The 20,141-nt window shown below is 37.7% G+C and overlaps 5 protein-coding genes across 8 annotated transcripts; 2 read left to right on the top strand and 3 right to left on the bottom strand.

The window, feature by feature from the left end:
- LOC133708306 (calmodulin-binding transcription activator 5) lies at nt 1-7,830 on the top strand. Of its 3 annotated transcripts, XM_062133779.1 has the most exons (15): nt 1-208; nt 315-429; nt 945-1,070; nt 1,610-1,725; nt 2,590-2,678; nt 2,816-2,861; nt 3,312-3,453; nt 3,708-3,809; nt 3,911-3,969; nt 4,604-4,862; nt 4,929-5,020; nt 5,414-6,108; nt 6,321-6,867; nt 7,152-7,460; nt 7,533-7,830. In XM_062133779.1, the coding sequence occupies exons 2-15, from the start codon at nt 378-380 to the stop codon at nt 7,578-7,580; spliced, it is 2,682 nt and encodes an 893-aa protein (XP_061989763.1). In that variant the 5' UTR covers nt 1-208; nt 315-377; the 3' UTR covers nt 7,581-7,830. The 3 variants fall into 3 exon arrangements, with proteins under 3 accessions (XP_061989763.1, XP_061989761.1, XP_061989762.1); XM_062133777.1 differs by having other exon boundaries at nt 4,604-5,020; XM_062133778.1 differs by having other exon boundaries at nt 1-210; nt 327-429; nt 4,604-5,020.
- Nucleotides 7,831-7,966: 136 nt separating this feature from the next.
- Nucleotides 7,967-8,918, bottom strand: LOC133708307 (GTP-binding protein SAR1A-like). Its single transcript, XM_062133780.1, has 3 exons — nt 8,754-8,918; nt 8,490-8,621; nt 7,967-8,386 (listed from the first exon to the last, which is right to left on the bottom strand). Exons 1-3 carry the CDS (start codon nt 8,880-8,882, stop codon nt 8,066-8,068), a joined length of 582 nt encoding a protein of 193 aa, XP_061989764.1. The 5' UTR covers nt 8,883-8,918; the 3' UTR covers nt 7,967-8,065.
- A 2,706-nt stretch (nt 8,919-11,624) lies between these two features.
- On the bottom strand, nt 11,625-13,328 carry LOC133708523 (GTP-binding protein SAR1A). Its single transcript, XM_062133987.1, has 3 exons — nt 13,058-13,328; nt 12,822-12,953; nt 11,625-12,261 (listed from the first exon to the last, which is right to left on the bottom strand). Exons 1-3 carry the CDS (start codon nt 13,184-13,186, stop codon nt 11,941-11,943), a joined length of 582 nt encoding a protein of 193 aa, XP_061989971.1. The 5' UTR covers nt 13,187-13,328; the 3' UTR covers nt 11,625-11,940.
- Nucleotides 13,329-14,480: 1,152 nt separating this feature from the next.
- On the bottom strand, nt 14,481-17,384 carry LOC133708522 (GTP-binding protein SAR1A-like). 2 transcript variants are annotated; one of them, XM_062133985.1, is made up of 5 exons: nt 17,115-17,384; nt 16,907-17,038; nt 16,213-16,295; nt 16,164-16,182; nt 14,481-15,063 (listed from the first exon to the last, which is right to left on the bottom strand). In XM_062133985.1, the coding sequence occupies exons 1-5, from the start codon at nt 17,241-17,243 to the stop codon at nt 14,743-14,745; spliced, it is 684 nt and encodes a 227-aa protein (XP_061989969.1). In that variant the 5' UTR covers nt 17,244-17,384; the 3' UTR covers nt 14,481-14,742. The 2 variants fall into 2 exon arrangements, with proteins under 2 accessions (XP_061989969.1, XP_061989970.1); XM_062133986.1 differs by lacking the exons at nt 16,164-16,182; nt 16,213-16,295 and having other exon boundaries at nt 17,115-17,383.
- A 1,488-nt stretch (nt 17,385-18,872) lies between these two features.
- Nucleotides 18,873-19,534, top strand: LOC133710721 (large ribosomal subunit protein eL29z-like). The gene is made up of 3 exons (XM_062136857.1): nt 18,873-18,986; nt 19,070-19,173; nt 19,267-19,534. The coding sequence occupies exons 2-3, from the start codon at nt 19,072-19,074 to the stop codon at nt 19,345-19,347; spliced, it is 183 nt and encodes a 60-aa protein (XP_061992841.1). The 5' UTR covers nt 18,873-18,986; nt 19,070-19,071; the 3' UTR covers nt 19,348-19,534.
- The last annotated feature ends 607 nt before the right edge of the window (nt 19,535-20,141 follow it).

The following is a 20,141-nucleotide window of genomic DNA, read 5'->3' as shown; positions in this document are numbered from 1 at the left end:
ATAAGCAAAAGGCAAAAAGTCTCGGCCTTTATTGGTCGGTAAAATTCAAGACTTCTCCTTTGCAATTGTTTATTGAGTCAAGCTCCTACTCATTTGAGTCATTTCCCTGGCTTCGTTTGGTGGACAATCATAGAGGTGTTGAGGCTACACTGTCAGAGCTCTCTCTCTCTCTCTCAGTTTCTCTATCTAAACCTCCGTTTTTCATCAGGTAATTTCTAGTTTCAGAACCCCTTTGATGTCTGTATTTGATTGCGATCTTTTCCAATATGAAATATGATTCATGCCCATATATAAAGTTTGGATTTTGGGTGAAGGTGTTTATGGGTTTGGGGTTTGAGTGAGAGAATCGCTGGGAAAAGTTTTGAACTTTTGAGGAGATGGACAAACCGCTCGTGGGTTCTGAGATTCATGGATTTCATACAATGCAAGGTACGGATGGAAGTCTTTTTCTTTTGAAGAATAAAGATTGGTACTTTGTTCTGTGCGTGTGTGGAATTTGGTATTATATTTTGGAAAATGATTGGTTTCAGTGATGGATGATCGGTTTTACTTTAGTGATTTTTTTTTTTTTTTTTTTAAGTGTTCAAATGGAAGCAAGAGCAAGGAAGATTGGATTTTGAAGTGCCTTCAGTGAAATTCGTTTGTATGGATGCTATAAAAAATTAGTTGTGTAGGTAGGAAAGGTGTATCGTGTTGGTAGAATGTGATAGATAAGATATTATGGTGATGCTGTTCTGATGACTTGATTAGAGTTGGTTTTGGGTGTTTTGAATTCTTGTGTTTTTTTTGCATGCCTCTATTGGTTCTTGTTGCAGCGCTAACTATGTGTTAGGATTCTTTATCAGAATTCATGGCTTCTTATGATGATATTGATTACATTATGAATCAGGGTGTAAGTTCTGTGGCTTTTTTTTCTTGTAATCGGTTTCTTGTTCTGTGCACAGATTTGGATGTTGACACTATTATGGAGGAAGCCAAAGGACGATGGCTCCGCCCAAACGAAATTCATGCAATACTCTATAATTACAAGTATTTCACCATCCATGTCAAGCCAGTGAACTTGCCCCAAAGTAAAGTTTCTGTTACATTTAGTTGTACCCTGGTTATATTTTATGGTTAACTATAGTGTTCCAGTTTCCAACCCCAAATTCATTCTGATATTTGACCAACGCCTCCTAATATCATTCATTCATCATGATGAAACTTACAACTATGTTAGTAGTAGCCTTCCCATATCTCCTTGAAAATGTTTCAACAGATTAGTTCAAATCCAAGTGCCTTTTTATTTTATTTTTTTTATTTTAAGTATGATTAAAAGTATCAACTCTCTGTGGTGAAGCTGGGTGAATTATTAGTACACCATCTACATGTATATCTTGAGATGAAATGCATTTATAAGTATTTAGATTTGCATTGAGGGCAGGCAGATGTGGCACTTTTATTGGTCAATACACAATCATTATCATGAGTTGAAGTTATATCAATTAGTAAGAGAGAAACAAATTTCTTGTGGCAACTTTGCGTGCACAATCTACTTCTTCCGGTGTTAACTTTGACAGAAAATCATGTAATACTGAAGCTGTTGTTTGCTATTTTTTTAATGTAACAGGTGGCACCATTGTATTGTTTGACCGTAAGATGCTTAGAAACTTCAGGAAAGATGGTCATAACTGGAAAAAGAAAAAAGATGGGAAGACAGTCAAAGAAGCTCATGAACACTTGAAAGTGAGTTTTTTCTTTATTTTGCCTTTTCTCCTCATTCGTGCCATCAACATATCTTTTGGAATTACCATCTAGGGGTTAGTAGTATTCATCAGGCCCATGGTTTGCTCCCATGTGGTCTGGAGTTTGGATCCCGTCATTGTACCTACCTGGCTATTTGCCAGAGTTCCTGCCTCCTAAAAATTGCAGGGTTGGGTAGGAGGCCCCCGTTTCGATCCTGGGTCCTTGAAGGGTTTGGTGGATTTCTGGGTATCCAAAATAAAAAAGAACATATTTTTTTGGTATTGGTAGTGTTTTACCTGCAGCTCTAGCCTTGTTTTCTTAGGTTCGTCATGACAACAATAAACTTCTCCTGTGTTTGTTCTTTGCTAGAGTTATAATTCATAGAATACTAATTGCTTCTAACTTAATAAAACAGATGGCCCTGAATAACTTGAATATTCCCATCAAAGTCGATTAATTATTCATGGAATTTTCCAAAAAGGACACCATGCTTCAAAAATGCAACAGATTTTATTGACTCCGCACTTGCATTGATCAAAGCTTGGTTGAAATTCTTTTGCACCATCCTTCATATCTCTGGATATTTAAGTTACTGCAACTATTGTTTTACTAGTTAATCTGTTGCACCATCTTGATTGTTTCCCATGTGGTCTTTTTGATTGAGACTTGAGAGGCAAAAGTGATAGACTGACACAGTGACACTGTGTAAGGAAAAGGTGTTTGTTGCTGGTAGTTGCTTTTTTATCCTATAAGTATTGAATGACACAGTATCAGAATCTCGAGAAACGTAGCTTAGTTTTCCACAGAATGATTATTGTTGTATATAACTTCTACATATTTTTGTCATTTCTTTTTATGGTTCAGGTTGGTAATGAAGAAAGGATTCATGTATACTATGCCCATGGCGAGGATAGCCCAACCTTTGTCCGGAGGTGTTATTGGCTGCTTGATAAGTATGTAATAATTACACTTTTCATGGATTCATTATTAAATTTTGTACCATTTTCTCTTTAAAAGTCAGCTCTCTCTCTCTCTCTCTCTCTCTCATACAGTATTCTGACCAACAGTTTTGTTGTTAATCTTATTGCAGGAGTCTAGAACACATAGTCCTTGTTCATTACCGTGAAACTCAAGAGGTGGTTGTTTTAGCTCATCAACTATTCTTTACTTTCATTGATACTTCTAGATGAACAAAGTTTTGAGAAATTTAATCAGGGCATGAATAATTAACTCTACTATTTTCTTATTTTTTAGCAATTTTGAGTTTACACTTGTTTTAAAACAATTAACTTAATCGTAACATAAGCAGTTTATTATAACTTTTTTAGACACTGTACACTAGCAAGAGTTTCATCCATTCCAGTAAGGAACTTTATGGACTAATGCTTCTGACAAATTGCCATAGGAGATGCCTGTCTTTTATTTTTATTTTTTACTTTTTTAATGATAAAAAAGTGAGAACGTGGTACACCTTCATGCATAAGTGGCAGAACCTAGCAATCTCTAAAATAAATGCTTTGTGCCATTCTTTTCAGTAATCAGCTAGCTTCTGACCTTATATTGGGTGTTGTTGGTTTATAATACAGTTGCAGGGTTCTCCAGCCACACCTGTGAATTCCAATTCAAATTCTAGTTCTGTCTCAGACCCATCTGCTCCTTGGCGTCTATCAGAAGAACTTGACTCCGGGGCTAACAATTCATATTATGGTGGTGCAAATGAACTTTTAGGTGACTATAGATGAATTTTCTGCAAGTTGACTTGCATAGTATTTTTGTTTTGGAATTGTTACTCTGTTTTATTTCAGCAAACCATTAATGGAATTTCGAGTAGCAAGTTAGAAGAAATAAATTTACCTTTTCAGCACTTCACTATTATAATTTGTTTTTCTAGTATAGTAAAGATTGTTACTTATTTTCCTATTTTTATTCTTGAAAATGGGATACTACAAGATTTTTACCCTTGATTCTTTGATGATTAACAGAGCCTGGTATTGGTTTGAATGTTAATAATCATGAACAAAGGCTCCATGATATCAATACACTTGAATGGGATGAACTTTTGGTTACATATGATTCCAAAGGAGGTAAGTGACTAGATAATAGTTTTTGCTAGAACCAGAATGAGGAAAGCATTAACGATTATTCTCTCTTCTTTTTTTCTTTTGGTGGGGGTTCTGGGTACCAGACAAAGTTTCAGGCTTTGACCAGCAGAATCAACTTGTGGGAAATGGCGCCATAAGTGGTGTAAGTTCTGACATTCAATTTCTAAATGTGTTTTTTTTCTTCTTCTTATGTCTTTCATCCGTTTGCCGCAAGTCTTTTACATAAAGCACCATTTCTCCACAATGAGATACCTGTTATTACCTGCCATTTTTATGGTATAAATCTTGTATTTTTATTCTCCGACTTGTTGAAAAATAAAATCAGCTATATATTTTCCATGTTTGTGATAGTGAAGTTTTTCTACTTTGAGTGATGAATCTATTTCATAATCTGGATTAATATCATATATAGTAATATTTTTCAGATAGTCTCAGTGAAGACCAATCAATAATTATGGTTGGCTGATTTATTACTAATTGACCATCTAAGTTCTAACAACAAAACTCTCTCTCTCTCTCTCTGTCTCTCTCTCTCTAGCCACACACACACACACACACACACAAGTCTACATCCCCCCATAGACAGTGGTGATCTAATAAGGACCTAATTTAAGGGGTTGCAAATATAATCACCAGATCAGATATGATGGTTGAGATGCAACTTCTAAATTTAGGCCTCATCTGATTGCCTCCATATATAGGTGTGTTTGTCTGTGCATTGGTTTTGATAGTCTTGTAAATTGTGCTTTAGCCACTCTAATGAACTGCCTTTGCAGGGAACCAGTGGTTTACCAGCTGAAGTTTCTTCTTTTGGCAATTTACTCGATCCAAGTGTGAGGACAGGAAACATTCATTTCAATCTTCCAGACAGTAATTATGTTCAGACACTGGAGGGTGAGGTGAATTCAAATGCACAGAGAATGGATTCTGTTGTCAAGGGCCCCTGTGATTCCTCGGACATTTTGGGTAATGATGGATTGCGTAGTCAGGACAGTTTTGGGAGGTGGATAAACCAGATTATGACCAACTCTCTGGGTTCAGTGGATGACCCAGTGCTTGAATCCTCATTTCCAGCTTCTCAGAGTTCATTTGCTTCTCCAGCAATGGAACATATTCAATCTTCTGTTCCTGAGCAAATATTTATCATAACCGATGTTTCACCTGCATGGGCTTTCTCAAATGAGAAAACAAAGGTATTCCCTCTGTTTTATACCCCATATTGCATGGTGGTCATTGTGCTATTGATGTACCTTTTGTTTTTCCTATAATAACAAATGAGTTCAACTGGCATAGGTTTCATGGCCGTTAATGAGCTCTTATACTGAAATCTCAGTAACCCTAAGTGGGGTAGACAATAACTTATATTGAAGAATGGAAGTGGCAGAACAGAAATATTAAAAACATAACAGTATCAAGCATAGAGGATTCTTTTGACACTTCAACAGTGACACAACAGAATATTAAAACATCGAAGCAATTTAAAACAAAATAAACTAAATACTTAAACTTTGCACACCTTTTAGATAGTTGAGAAATCAGATTGTATTCAGTATCAATTGCCTGGCCTCTAACTATTCTTTTTGCAGATTCTGATCACTGGCTTCTTTCATCAAGAGTTTTTGGATCTTGCGAAGTCCAATCTACTTTGTATCTGTGGCGATGTATGTATTCCTGCTGAAATTGTTCAGGTTGGGGTATATCGATGTTTCATACCACCACATGTGCCCAGATGTGTGAACCTTTTCATTAGTCTTGATGGTCATAAACCCATCAGCCAAGTACAAAATTTTGAATATCGATCTCCTGTAATGAGTAACTTAGTAGTTCCTTCAGGAGAGAACAAATCGGAAGAGTTCCAATTACAGATGCGGCTTGCTCATTTGCTTTTCTCATCATCTAAAAGCTTGAACATTGCATCTAGTAAAGTATCACCACATACCCTCAAAGAAGCCAAGAAGTTTTCCCATAGAACTTCTCACATATCAAATAGCTGGCAATATTTGATCAAGTCAATTGAAGTCAACAATACTCCTTTACCACTGGCAAAGGATAGTTTGTTTGAACTTATTTTGAAGAACAGACTAAAAGATTGGCTGTTGGAGAAAGTTCTTGACAGCTCTAAAACCAAAGAATATGATGGTCATGGTCAAGGAGTAATCCACTTATGTGCTATTCTAGATTATACCTGGGCTGTTCGATTGTTTTCATGGTCTGGCTTGTCATTAGACTTTCGTGATAGACGTGGATGGACAGCCCTTCATTGGGCAGCATATCATGGAAGGTATGCTTTATTCTTTCTTTCTTTTGTTGTTGTCTTATCTTGGCTTTATGCCAACAATACTTATCCTGGCCTTACTGAATTTGTGCGTGTTGTTTGAAATACACGCAATTGAAGATAGTTTATGTGCAAATATCATGATCTTGCATGCATTCTGTGATGAGATTCGAAGTATATCTTTTACGTCTGATAATTCTAAAACACTCGTTTTGCAGGGAGAAAATGGTTGCAGTTCTATTATCTGCAGGGGCAAAGCCAAACTTGGTCACAGATCCCACTTCAGAAAACCCTGGTGGTTGCACTGCTGCTGATCTTGCATTTATGAAGGGTTATGATGGCTTAGCAGCTTATCTTTCAGAAAAGGCTTTGCTAAGACAATTTGAGGACATGAGTATAGCTGGAAATGTTAGTGGTTCCCTCCAAACTAACACAAACTGTTATGAGCACTCTGAGAATCTCAGTGAGGAAGACCTGTATCTGAAGGATACTTTAACAGCCTATAGGACAGCTGCTGATGCAGCAGCACGAATACAAGCTGCCTTCAGGGAAAACGCACTAAAATTAAAGACTAAAGCAGTTGAATCTTACATTCCTGAGGATGAAGCACGCAGTATAATTGCAGCATTGAAGATTCAACATGCATTTCGCCACTATGATACACGAAAAAAGATGGCAGCTGCTGTCCGTATTCAATATAGGTTCCGTACATGGAAGATACGTCAAGAGTTCCTTAATATGCGCCGTCAAGCTGTCAAAATTCAAGTAAGCCCTCTTCCCCTACCTTGCTGGCACATTGCAAGCTAACACAGCTAGTCTGAACCACAAGGTTACATAATATTTAATTGGTTAAACTGCAACTTCCATCGAGTATAGTAGTTGTTTTATAGACATGGTTAGAATATTGAACTTGCAACTAAATTTCACCCCCCCCCCCCCCCCCCTCCCTCTAATTTTTGGTGTCATAATCTGTTGTCTGACCTGTGAACGAAACATATATCCTTGAAGTGTAGGAAAAAATTGTTGATTGCAATTTTCTTTTTGTGCAGGCTGCTTTTCGAGCCTTCCAAACGCGGAAGCAGTACCGCAAAATTCTATGGGGAGTCGGAGTGCTTGAGAAAGCTGTTCTGCGGTGGCGCTTAAAGAGAAAAGGGCTTCGGGGGCTTCAGGTTGATCCCATTGAAGCTGATGGAGATGAGAAGCAGGAAAGTGATACAGAAGAGGACTTCTATCGAAACAGCCGAAAACAAGCTGAAGAGCGTGTTGAGAGATCCATTGTGCGGGTTCAGGCCATGTTCCGCTCCAAAAAAGCACAGCAAGAATATAGTAGGATGAAGTTGGCTCATACTGAAGCAAAGGTGAGTGATTTAGTTGGACCTTTTTTACTATCCTAAAGATATATTAACCAAACAAATTTTTATCTTCTGCAGCTGGAATATGAAGATATTTTCGACCCTGACAATAACATGCGTGGATAGTTGAAGAAGTTTTGAAGCAAATGATAACATCTGTGTTGGAGTTCTGTACTATGTGTAGCATGTACATGTTGTAAATGCTAGGATGTTTAGCTTCGAGTATTTTGACCCTTTCAGACGGTCTTAAAATTGTTTGGTCGGTCACAGTTCATTACAGGGTCAGTACTTTAATACTGGTTCTTGGTTTTCAATGTTCTTGGTAATGTTAGTACTGTTCTTGTTTTTAATATTACGGAGTCAGGCTGTTGCTTCATCACCCTACACTTTGATCTCCTTTACATTACAATACGAAGAGAGATGGATTGGTCAGACTAGAGATTTCTTAGTTCTGCAATATGGATAACAATACATAGATACGGAACATTTGAACGAACACTACTACTCTATCTAGAACATAACATTAGGTTTGAATATAAGACGACCTGTTAACTTTAGATGATCCCCTACGCTCCTAGGTTGAATACTTCCTATGCTTGTTATACTTTTGCCTACTCGATATACTGAGCAAGCCACTTGAATCCTTCTCCATAACCCATCTTGCGGGCAATGCTGCACATGAACACCTCCATGGGGCGGACATTGGAATGGTACATCTTGACCTTACCCTTGCCAGTTGTGAAGTTGGTCAGGCCGAGAGAAGCACGCAGCTCCTCCTCTGAGGCAGCATAAGGCAAGTCGACCTTGTTTCCCAATATAAGAAACGGCACTGTTGCCAGAGACTCTTCAGAGAGAAGAGAATCGAGCTCCCTTCTCGACTCTGCAAATCTTTCCCTGTCATAAGCATCAATTACGTAGACTACAGCATCCAGCTAAACAGAGAGATGAAAGAAGAATTAATATCTATATATGAACACATGCACATTAATTCAAAGTATAATATGCAACAACTAATATTCGAGTAAATTTACAAACCTGGGCATAGTAATCCTTCCAGACTCTGCGAGCGGTCTGATGCCCACCCAAATCAAAGGCAGTGAAGTGGACACTCCCTATTGAAAAATCATCCGAGGTTGGTTGCTGAGTTGGTTCGCTTTGCTTCAAGCTCTGCAAGTGAACAAGCCTAACTTCAAAACCCAACATGATCGATATGAAAATAGAGAGAACAATTCAGAACAGAACAAAAGAAAAGACCCAGAAAACTAGAGATTGATGAAGATAGAGAGAAGAAGTACGTACCCCAAATCTGAGCATGTGAAGCAAAGTGGTCTTTCCAGCATTATCAAGACCTAAGAAACAGATCCTAGCGTCTTTATGCCATAGCCCCAACGATTCAAGAATTCCATAGAACCAATCCACAAGAAACATGTTTATTTGGGAGCTGGTATGGATCAACAAGCTCAAAACCTAAGAGTATACGCGAGGATTGATCGACAAGAATTAAAGTTCTCGGAAGTCTGATAGAAATTTGAAGAGTTTGTGAATACAAAGAGAGTTTATACAAAACCAATTGAAGGTTGACCAATAGACTTGTTCGACTAGGATACTAAACACCTTGAGACGCAAGAAACCAATAACAAGTTGGATATGTTCAATTTTTAATGCTATTTCTGTTTTCTTTTTTGATAAAATTTTATTTAGGTTGTTGGTATAGATTATTTTCTAGCTCAAGAAAATTGTGGATAATATTTTCAATCAATGCAGTTATCTTTCTCTATCTCTGATCAGTATCCAATCAAATCAGTAATACTAGTCCCCACCTGGGGATCAGTTTGCGTTTAGCACCTACGTACTCTTCCACCTTGTGATCACTGTGTTTTTGTGAAAGGCTGAAAGCCTTTGATAAAAAGTTTGACATAATGACATATAAGAAATCTTCAATTGCCTCCAGATTGACTTCGATCTTTATACGAAGCTATACCAATAACAATCAAGTCCTGCTTCTCACTTCACCCAGATATCTAGTGTAGTACTTGTTTAGCTTTAACTCCAACCTATATACTTTTTGTTGACATTTGTTGTAAGGTCACCCTTCTGTGAAATTTAAGACTGATGTAGCATTCAGGAAATCAGGAAATAAACTTAGAAAGGGAAAACAATGCACACTGAGAGTGAGATTGAACTCATCAAATACATGTCACAATCTTTAAAAGAGCATCTGGCTTAGTACAGAAACAAATTTAAGGACTCGATACTGTTGTTGCCCCTTATTATCTAGGAGCCTCATGCGCCTATTAAGTAGAATATATGCCCTCTCAGCGCAGCAACTTCCAACATTCTAACTTCTAAGTCTAATACAATATCACTGCCGAGGAGATTGGGCAGACTACTTCATGATCTCTGGCCGCTGGCAATGGCTCCATTCATTAGCACCATGAGAATACTCAGAAGCAAAAGCCATTTAGCTTTCAGTATCTGGGACAAGTTTACTCAGTCAATACAAAAAAGAAAATCTCAAACACGAAAGGATTATATAGCAAGGAACTTAAACAAACTAAGAAAGTATCTCTCCATTATCCTAAAAGAAGTACTCCGAAGTAGTTAATGTTACCACCAATCCCAGAAGAGGAAAATAAGAGAGAGATCGAGGTGAAGCATTCAAACCTTGGGCAGCCATTGTATCTCTGATTGTCTATCTGGTGTATCTTTGAAACAACCGTAGCATCTTTAGTTTAGCCGGTATGGCGGGCCTAGGAAAAAGTGAATGATTAATAAACAGGATGACCCTTAACCTGCCCCAAAATCGACCAAGTTATGTGGGCAAACATAAGAGAAAAACCCTGAGAATTGAGTTGGGATTGATTTCATGCATGCTCAAAAGCACTATTCATATGGGCTGATTTGAGCAAGATGACATGATGGCGTAATCATCCTGACCAGAAACTTTAACAGTCTTTTCTGCGCTCTCCGAACCTCCACTATTTTTATACTGCTTTCACCTTTGCAATGCATACCTACCCACTGGCCACAATTTTTCGCTTTTTCAGTAAAATCTTGACTTGGATGAGTTAGATCTAAGATATATCTATGGATGGGTAAAAGTTTCATTTGACCATCAGGAGCATTCTACTAAGTTATTTCCTCTTTAAGTAGGAATGTTGGATAATTTAGGAAAGATACTAACTTTTCAGTTTGATTAGGAAAGGAAAGAGACGCCCAATTCCGAGCCTATTGATAGGCAGCTTATCAGTAACAAACCAAATCTCCCAACTTTTCGAATCACTGTTTGCTGTTTAAAATTCTCTTTTAAGATACGCAAGTTCCTAATGATACGCTAGTTTTACGAGCCAACTTATCATTGTTTAAGCTTGGCTTATTTTTCTTATTGTGCTTACCATTGAGTTCATGCTCAAGTCTAACATATAACTGTATAAAACCAAGTTACAGCAAAATATGTACGAGTATGATTAACACAGATGGAAATAATCAAGCTTTTGGTATTGTGGTTATGTTTGTCAAATTTGAGCGTCAATTGTTGTAATCAGCTATGAGATGAACAATTATAGAAGATAAAGATAAATGGTGCAGAAAAAAGGACGGGAAAGTAGAGGCTATGTGATTGTGTATCTGAAGTGGATTGTGGATATATATATATATAAAGGTTTCTGCATGACAACTAACTAATTGCACAGCTAACTGAATTTTTCGTAACACAGAATCAATGACTGCTATGTGTACTAGCTTTAACAACTTGACTTGATGGTAAGGAAGACATGGAGTTATACCAGGGTTACTCTGCTGCATTACTGCCTCGTGAGAATGTCTTGAGCATTCGTAGATGGACTTTGGTATTTACCAGAAGTTCTAATGCATAATGAAGGATCTGCATTAGCGCATTGAAACCCAATGAGAAGTGGGTCACTCTTTATGCCCTTGGAGGTTGCTCAAGTCCTAGTTTACAGAAGTGCTCACCTCTATACCCAACACAAAAAGGTTAAGGATACAGCACTTGGCTAAGCCAACTCATACTATTCAAGTTGACTCACAGAGATTTCAATCTTCAATTCAAGCTTACCACATCTGGAAATGGATGTTATGGGAATTAAGGTCAGGAGGGACAACTGGAGAATTTTAAAACCAGGTGCGCTTTCTCAAATAGACACTAACAACTTCCCACGTAGAATTCATATTTTCCATTGCATAAGACAACAAAGTCATGAGGTAGAGTATACAATCTAATACTGCAAATTACATAAGTGAGCAAACTAACTTCTCACTAGCACAACTTATGCAACCTGAACCCAAAAAAGAAGAAGGAAAAAGCACCCTAAAATTGAAGAGCATAAAGCTACATTAAGGTAACCTATCCTTTACATGAGCACATAGCTTAGAAATAGCAAAACATTGAATTACTGAAGAGTGTATCAGTGGTAGGAAAACTACCATCTCAATTCTCTGCAGCACAGCTGCTTGTCCATTCATTTGCCTACTTGATGTATTGAGAAACCCACTTGAATCCTTCGCCATAGCCCATCTTGCGGACAATACTGCACATAAACACCTCCAGTGGACGGACATTGGAATCCGCCAGATTGACCTTCCCCTTCCCAGTTGTGAAGTTGGTCAGGCCCATATGATAACGCAGCTCATCCTCTGAGGCAGCATAGGGTATGTCAATCTTGTTTCCCAAGATAAGAAACGGGACAGTGGCCAGTGACTCATCGGAGAGAAGAGCGTCGAGCTCCTTCTTAGACTCTGCAAATCTCTCCTTGTCAAAAGCATCAACCAGGTAGACAACAGCATCTACCTACACAACCCAAAAACCACATATATCCATCAGTCATGTGATGAGCATAAAGACAAATAAAGCATATATCTTGACCAAGCCCCGTTTCAAAAAAAAAAAAAAAGAACAAAAAAAAAAAGAAAGTTGTTCTAGGTTTGGACGCTGACGTTCCATAATCAATTTAGCAATAACTATACATTTACATTATTAAAAGCACATCAACCAAATGCTTGACTGCAACCATTAACTACAAAATTCAAGCACTAGCAATTAAATAACACGAAGTTCACTAATATGTCACAACCATGAATATGACTACAAAACCATAGTTGGGATTGAATATTCATCAAGTAGCTATCACCAACGAAAACTCGAATCTATAGAATCCTCTAGTATTCCAATCCATTACATTTACACAAACCCATAATCCATGAATTCTAAAATTTTCATAGTTTATCAGATATCTACAACAAGCAGCCACTATTTCAAAGCACGAATCAAATCAAACACTAAATTACCAAATCAGAAGCAACAAAAAATTGAAATTTAGACTAGTTTTTTTTTAAGTAAAATTAAAAAACCTTGGCGTAATAATCCTTCCAGACTCTGCGAGCGATCTGATGGCCACCCAAATCAAAAGCCTTGAACTTAATCTTCCCTATACTCAACTCCTCGGAGGTCGGGTACTGAGTCGGTTGGTGCTGAACTAATCTCTGCAAATCAATCAAGCAAACCCTAACTTCAATCCAAAGCCGAAACGAAGTCGTTTCACAAAATTCAAACCAAAACAAAAAGGAGAAAGAAGAAGAAGGACTACCTCATCTTTGAGCATGTGAAGCAAGGTGGTCTTCCCGGCATTATCGAGCCCCAAGAACAAGATCTTAGCTTCCTTCTGCCACAGTCCTAGGGATGCCAGAACACCGTAGAACCAATCCACCATAAACATTCTTCTTCTTCTTCTCCTTCTCTGTGAGAAATTCAATTTCAATTTCAATTTCAATTTCAAGTCTGAAAGAAAATGACGGAGAATCCTTTACGGGTTGAAATTTTGAAAGATTTTCTGGGGATTTATATACAGGGGAAGCTGGAGTGGGAGACTGGTTTGGCAGGTAGAGTGTAAGGGGTTTGGGGAGGAACAGTTTGCTGACGTGGAGCCGGTGGAGAGGGAGGGGTGACGGGGAATTGCAGGTTGGAAGAGTGGGGATCCTACGTGGAGGAATTTCAGTGGCTGGTACGCGTCATTAGCTTTGTGTCTTTGTGTGCTACGTTGCTACTTGCTAGCCATCGAATTAGAAAACTGGCGTCCTTAGATGTACAGGTGTCGAATTGGGGGGCCGTCATAAACGCCGTGATGGTCGACACCTACACCACACTATGACGGCCCGCCTAATTTAAAGTTGGAATTTTATTAATTCGTGTCTGTTAAGTTGATAGTTGAAAAATATTTATAATTAATTAATTATGACCTAAACAAACTCGATTCATGCTCATATTTGTCAATAGACTACATTTTAATTTGTACTCGGTTAAATTTCTATATAGTTAGATACCGAGATGGATTTGGTGGTTCAATCCCACACATTAGACGACATGGATGTGGATAATAATAGTCTCCACGGAATCATTGTAGCAAAACAGATCTACACTTTCTGTTGATTGTTAAATTTGGATTTAGGTTATGGTTTAGACCTTGAAAAAGGATTTAGGTTACGTTGGTGTACATATTTGATCAAACTATTCATGCACATAATTTAAAGAGGGATTGTCTAGTTTAGCTAATATCATTTAGTCAGTTACTGATCAGATGAACACCACTATATATGAAACAAGCATGTTCACCTGATCAGGAACTGACAAAAAAAAACTATGCTCAACCACCGTTGAGTGTAAATTCAATTGCGGATAAAATTATTTTTAGGTTGAATTCAAACACCCTCAAGATGTAAATCCACAGATGATTGAACATAATTTATTTAGTAAGTTACTGATAAAGTAAACACCACTGTACATAAAAAATTTGACACACCAACTACTAGATAAAAAATTATAATAATAAAAAAAGAAGTACAATTGAGAACATGGAGCATGCTCATCAAATGTATGTGCCATTGGAAATTTGGGATAGAATGGAAGAGAGATCATAAGTTCTGCATGCCAATAGAAAGACAACAATCTACTGCGTCATGAGAAGGAAAAACTGATTTCTAAACAAAAACTGCAAAATAGAAAGAACATGAAACTATTCAGAATCCGAAAGCAATCATTGAAAGAGAATTTATCAGAAAAATAAGCACACTCCACTGTGTTCTAGAATAACAAATTTCTGAGATGAACATTGCAAAACAAATCACATACTATGATAGTTGTCAATCCTTCAATTGTGATCAAAATCAAACAACAAATTCCTCTTCCATTATAATTGTGGTCAGACACTACAAATTGGCAGGGAAAATACCACACAAATACTGAACCAAAATGTTATCTCCCTACTTACTCTACTTTCTATTTGATATATTGGGAGACCCATTTGAAGCCATCTCCATACCCCATCTTGCGCACGATACTGCACATGAAGACCTCAAGGGGCCGAACACTAGAATCAGCAAGATTCACTTTTCCCTTGCCAGTTGTGAAATTGCTCAGTCCCAGATGATAGCGCAGCTCATCTTCTGAAGCAGCATAGGGGATGTCAATCTTGTTGCCCAGAACAAGAAATGGAACAGTTGCCAGGCTTTCATCTGAAAGGAGTGCATCCAGCTCCTTCTTTGACTCTGCAAACCGATCTTTATCATATGCATCAACCAAGTAAACTACTGCATCCACCTGTTCACAACAGCCAAACCAGTAAATATGCAGCATTTACTTACTTTGGCATGATACTACCCAGAAATCTAAAATTATAAACAAGAACTGATGCGAACAATATGGACCACAGAGGCCACAGAACAAACAAGATACATGAACTTAACACAACCACAGGACTTCATACCAAGTAGATCTTCTTGCTGGAAAAAACGCTTATGCAATCAGAAAATCAGTCGGTATAGACTCCACCTAGAGTAATGAAGACACTCAAAAAGGAGGAAAATTGGTAATTACACAGCACTTAATCCTTATGAAGAGGTCCTCTACTTTAACCAATAAAATCTTATGAAGCAACCTCTTAAGAAAGTCTTCTCTTTTGCACTTTTCTCTATGAGCGACTAATCCACTAGGAAGCATGGAGTAGGTCTAAAAGTTACTTTAACACAAATTACACACACACCAAAAAAAGAAGAAGAAGAAAGAAAAAACTCATGAAAAGTATTAGGGAAAGAAAGGAAAGAGACTACCAAATACATGTGCAGGTATCCAAATTGAACCAGACAATTTGTTCTTTTCTGAAAATTATAAAACAATTGTCTTGGAAAGATATTTCAATTTTCTTTGCACCCCAGTTCTGTAACGAGAGAATAGGCCATCAACTCTAGCCTGGCCCCATTTATGAATCCTTGCGGCCTTCTATAGAAAGCACATCATGTATGTAAAGACACTAGTAACAACCCCTGGAAAACTGATTATCATGCTCTGAACAAAACCTCCACTCTAACATCTGCTTCCCATAAATCAGAGAAATGCAACGAAATCTTATCTGGGATAACGAAGGCAATCACCCTAAAACAAATCGATTAAATCTACCGAACACCAACCTAATAGTTGAGCTAGAAAAAGTATGAGTATAAGGAACCAAAAGTCAGATGCTTAACTCCATATCAACAAAACATGGAATAGTTAGTCCTTACTGGAATATCAAACCCAAACTCTTCAACGAAGCTCAAACATAAACATAGAGATAAAGAAAGTTTAAACGACCAGTTACTAGGTTGGATTCCATGCAACCGTTATAAACTACAGAGGTTCTTAAATCAAAATAAGTAACGCACCAGGCAAAAGTGTAAAATTGTGATTCACATATTAGAGGTGGCTATCATTATAGTATAATCATGAAGCCCATGGCAACCAATGTGCAGATCATACTTGAGCTGAAAGTTGCAATCCATCAAACTTTGAGACACCTAGTTTAACAAATCAAAGATTGATTGAGAGTCCAAAAGGAAGAAGAATTGGAAAAAGGCCTTAGCGATAGCATATTAAACCAATATCACTAAGCAGTGAATTTGAGCATTCATACATGCTTTTGGCTTTCCCATCTATAAAAGTCCAAACCAATGGTAGGGTAAAAATTTATGCAAACAAAGGTCAAATGCCCCAAATAAGATGGAAAATAAAGACAGAAACGCCAAAATACAGAAGAAAGTTACACTGAAATCCATTCCAAACCAGCATCTTATGCCCTCATGGTGCACGCTAAAGTTTTCAGCTCCGAAGTCCAATCCATCAAATATCGAAACAATCAGTTTTCACAAATCCAACAGAAATACATCAAAATACAGAACAAAATCACCTCCAAAATGCGATAAACTACAGCTCTTGTACCATTTCAACACGAAAAACAGCAGAGTCAAGTAAAGCAAGAGCTCACAATTCACATATCAGACTTTATGCAGAAACTCATAGCAAGCAATAACAGATCACATTTCAGCTCAAAAACTATAATGATCCATCCAAAATCGAAAACAAACGAGTTCAACAAATCGAATAGTGAAGGAGGGAAGCAAAAGAAGACCTTGGCATAGTAATCCTTCCAGACTCTACGAGCGATCTGGTGTCCCCCCAAATCGAAAGCCTTGAACTTAATCTTCCCAATGCTCAATTCCTCCGACGTCGGATGCTGCGTCGGCTGGTGCTGCACTAGTCTCTGCAAACCACAAAATCAAATCACAATTAAACCATCACCAAATAGAAAAAAAAAAAAAAAAAAAAAAAAAACTCACCTCATCCTTCAACATATGAAGCAGCGTGGTCTTTCCGGCATTGTCGAGGCCGAGGAAGAGAATCTTGGCCTCCTTCTGCCAGAGGCCCAGAGATGCGAGGACGCCGTAGAACCAGTCGAACAAGAACATTTTAGATCGGAGAAGAAGAGTGCCGAATCAAAATCGCGGCGATCGAATCGGGTGAGGCTGCTTTTGTCGTTTTTGGTGTGCCGGTAGAGCGAGGGAGGGAGCGTTACAACTGGAACCGAGAGAGAACAAGAATGTGATCCATTTTTGTCTATATAGTAATAATAATAATAATACACTTTTTTTTTTCTTCTCCTCTCTCTCGCTCTCTGTAGTCTGTCGTTTTTGACTTTTGACCATTTGGGGAAGGGACAGTAAATGCTAAACGGAAATTTGCTCCGGTCATTATTTGGCTGGCAAAAATATTAGAAATGTAAAACTATGGTATTGGGAAGAAATACTCCGATTCATTTGTTGTCCATATATAAAGTCCCAAACTTTGAATGAGTACTAATTGTTGTTGGACCGTGGTTGAGATGCATTGTATATTAATCTTATTTGCAAGAAATAAATGTTCATATGTAAATTGATATAGCATGGTATGATTTTTGGGTTATCCAATTTTAAACTTTTCCTCCATTTTTGTTTCAGTCTTTTATCAATTATTTTGTTAGACTTTATGTCAAACTAATGCTTATTAGGTTAGAAGAAGTTAGTTGGGAGGAGATGGATATCTGTCCATCAAAAAAAAAAAATATATGAAAATGACTAAAGTGAGATACACAAGTGTTATATGCACTCACATTTAAAGTAGGTTATATGCAGGGGCGAAGCCACATATAGGCCAGCTTAGACACTTGTCTAAACTGAGTTTTTCTTGTTTACCTTGATTTATATATGTTGGCTGAAAGAAGCTACCTAAAACATAGCAGAAAAAGGCAAAACCAGATTAGGTGGCGTTCGGTAACGTTTTCAAGTCATCTTTTTCATTTTATAAAATGAAAATTGCTTGAAAATGCGTTCGTTGGTCTGTTTTCAAAAATGCAGAAAATAAAAATTGAAAATAATTTTTTATTTTACTCGTAAAACAGGAAAACGACAAATAGACGTTTTCACCTTTTCATTCTCATATTTTAGAAAACACGGAGATATATTTTCCAAAACAAAGAAAAAAAGAACGTGCTCTCTTCTTCTATATTCTCACGTCGCTCTTGCATATTTTTTTCTATTATATGAAGGTCTTTAAATTGTTTTTAGAATAAACTACCGGACACATTTTCGGATCTCAAAAATCCAATCTTGTTTTCTCGTTTTCATTTTCAAAATCGGTTTTTGAAAAATCATTTTTAAAAATGTTACCGGACAAGCTCTTAATCTTGCCTTATGTAAAATAAGGCAAGATTTTTTTTTTTTTTTTTTTTTTTTTTTAAAAAAAAAAACCCCACCCCATTCCCACCCTTGATGGGGCTCGAACTCCTGACCTCTTATATATGAGACCAAAGCCTTACCACCCCACCAAACACACACACCCAAATAAGGCAAGATTAATCTATTGATAAAAGACTGGACCAATTTCTTTCAAATATTCAAAATTTAAAAAAAATAAAAAAAAATCAAAACTATTGCAAATACCCCACATCAATTTTATGTAAAATCTTTTAGAAAACAATGGAGCGTTCAAGACTGGACCGAGACCTTTGAACCGAGCCGAACCCAGCCCAATCTCTCAAGTCGGTAAAAGGGTACTTTAGACATTACGTACCGGTAACTAGGGTTTCACTCAAATATAAAGTCCCACCTTCTCGTTTTGCTCCGCCAAAGAGAAGAAGAACCCTAGCGCAGATCGAAGCTCTCACTCTCTTCTCGGTTTGTCCCGCCTCCCTCTCTCTCTCTCTCTCTCTAATTCTCTGTTCCATTTCTAGTTCTAATTGTTTTCTTTTGGATCGCAGAAATGGCCAAGTCAAAGAATCACACAGCTCACAACCAGTCCCGCAAGGCCCACAGGAATGGCATCAAGAAGCCCCAGAGGCACCGCCACACCTCCACCAAGGGGGTAAGCTTTCTTTCTTCTCTTCCCAATTCTTCAATTTTTGTAATTTTGGCTCAATTTTTTGATTCTTGGATTTATTTATTTTTGTGGGTTCAGATGGATCCCAAGTTTCTGAGGAACCAGAGGTACGCCAGGAAGCACAACAACACCAAGACCGAAGAGTCGGCCGAGGAGTAAGAGCGGGACCTGCATGAAGCTCTTCGGGTTTTATTCTGATTAGGGGTTTATTATTATTTTTGTTTTCATGTTGTTTTCGGAAAAACGTTGATGTTAGTAACGTGGTAGTTTGATGTTACTGTACTGGGATTTATGTAGGAGCTGGAACTCCTTTTTATGCTAAAGATGTTATAAGCTTTTTGGTTAATTCTTCTGCTCTTGATGGTTGGTGTTTTTGTTGATTCCGATTGAGTGATTTTAAATTGTAGTAGCGGATGCTTATGAATATGAATGGGGGGGGGGGGGGTAGTGATTTTTGATTGTGTAGACAGATTGATATGGTGTAGAATGCGCAGGAATGTCGCCTTGTTATGTAGGTTGTTCAGCTAGGTTATTTGATGCTATCTGAGTTTGGTTGTAGCGCGTCTGGGGTTTGTGTTGTTATTGTTAGTCATTCTTGCAAGTTGTCAAGTCCATTGTCTTGGCTAATCTATGATAGCTTGCATTTGAGATCCTCTGGGTTGTGGTAGAGTAGTGATTCTGAAGTCTTGAGTGATGTCATTTTCATAATTCTTTTACTCTGAGACATTGTATTGCATGCCCCACAGTTGTAGGAAGGTGGATATTATGATGAGAATTTTGTTCATGGCTTTAGAGTTTAGACGGATGTGGTAATACATTTTTCTTTTGAAGCCATTATCGTTTATTGACAACAGAGAGCTGTACCTCTGTTGGGTATGGAAGCAGCTAAGAAAACATTCTGTTTGCCTTGATTTCCCAGCTCATTTGAGCTTTAGATCCAGAGGCCTTTATGT

The sequence above is a fragment of the Rosa rugosa genome, chromosome 5 (assembly GCF_958449725.1).
Source record: "Rosa rugosa chromosome 5, drRosRugo1.1, whole genome shotgun sequence".
Taxonomy (NCBI): Eukaryota; Viridiplantae; Streptophyta; class Magnoliopsida; order Rosales; family Rosaceae; genus Rosa; species Rosa rugosa.
The sequence above is the reverse complement of the archived record's forward strand: the minus strand, read 5'-3'. Positions and strand labels throughout refer to the sequence as shown.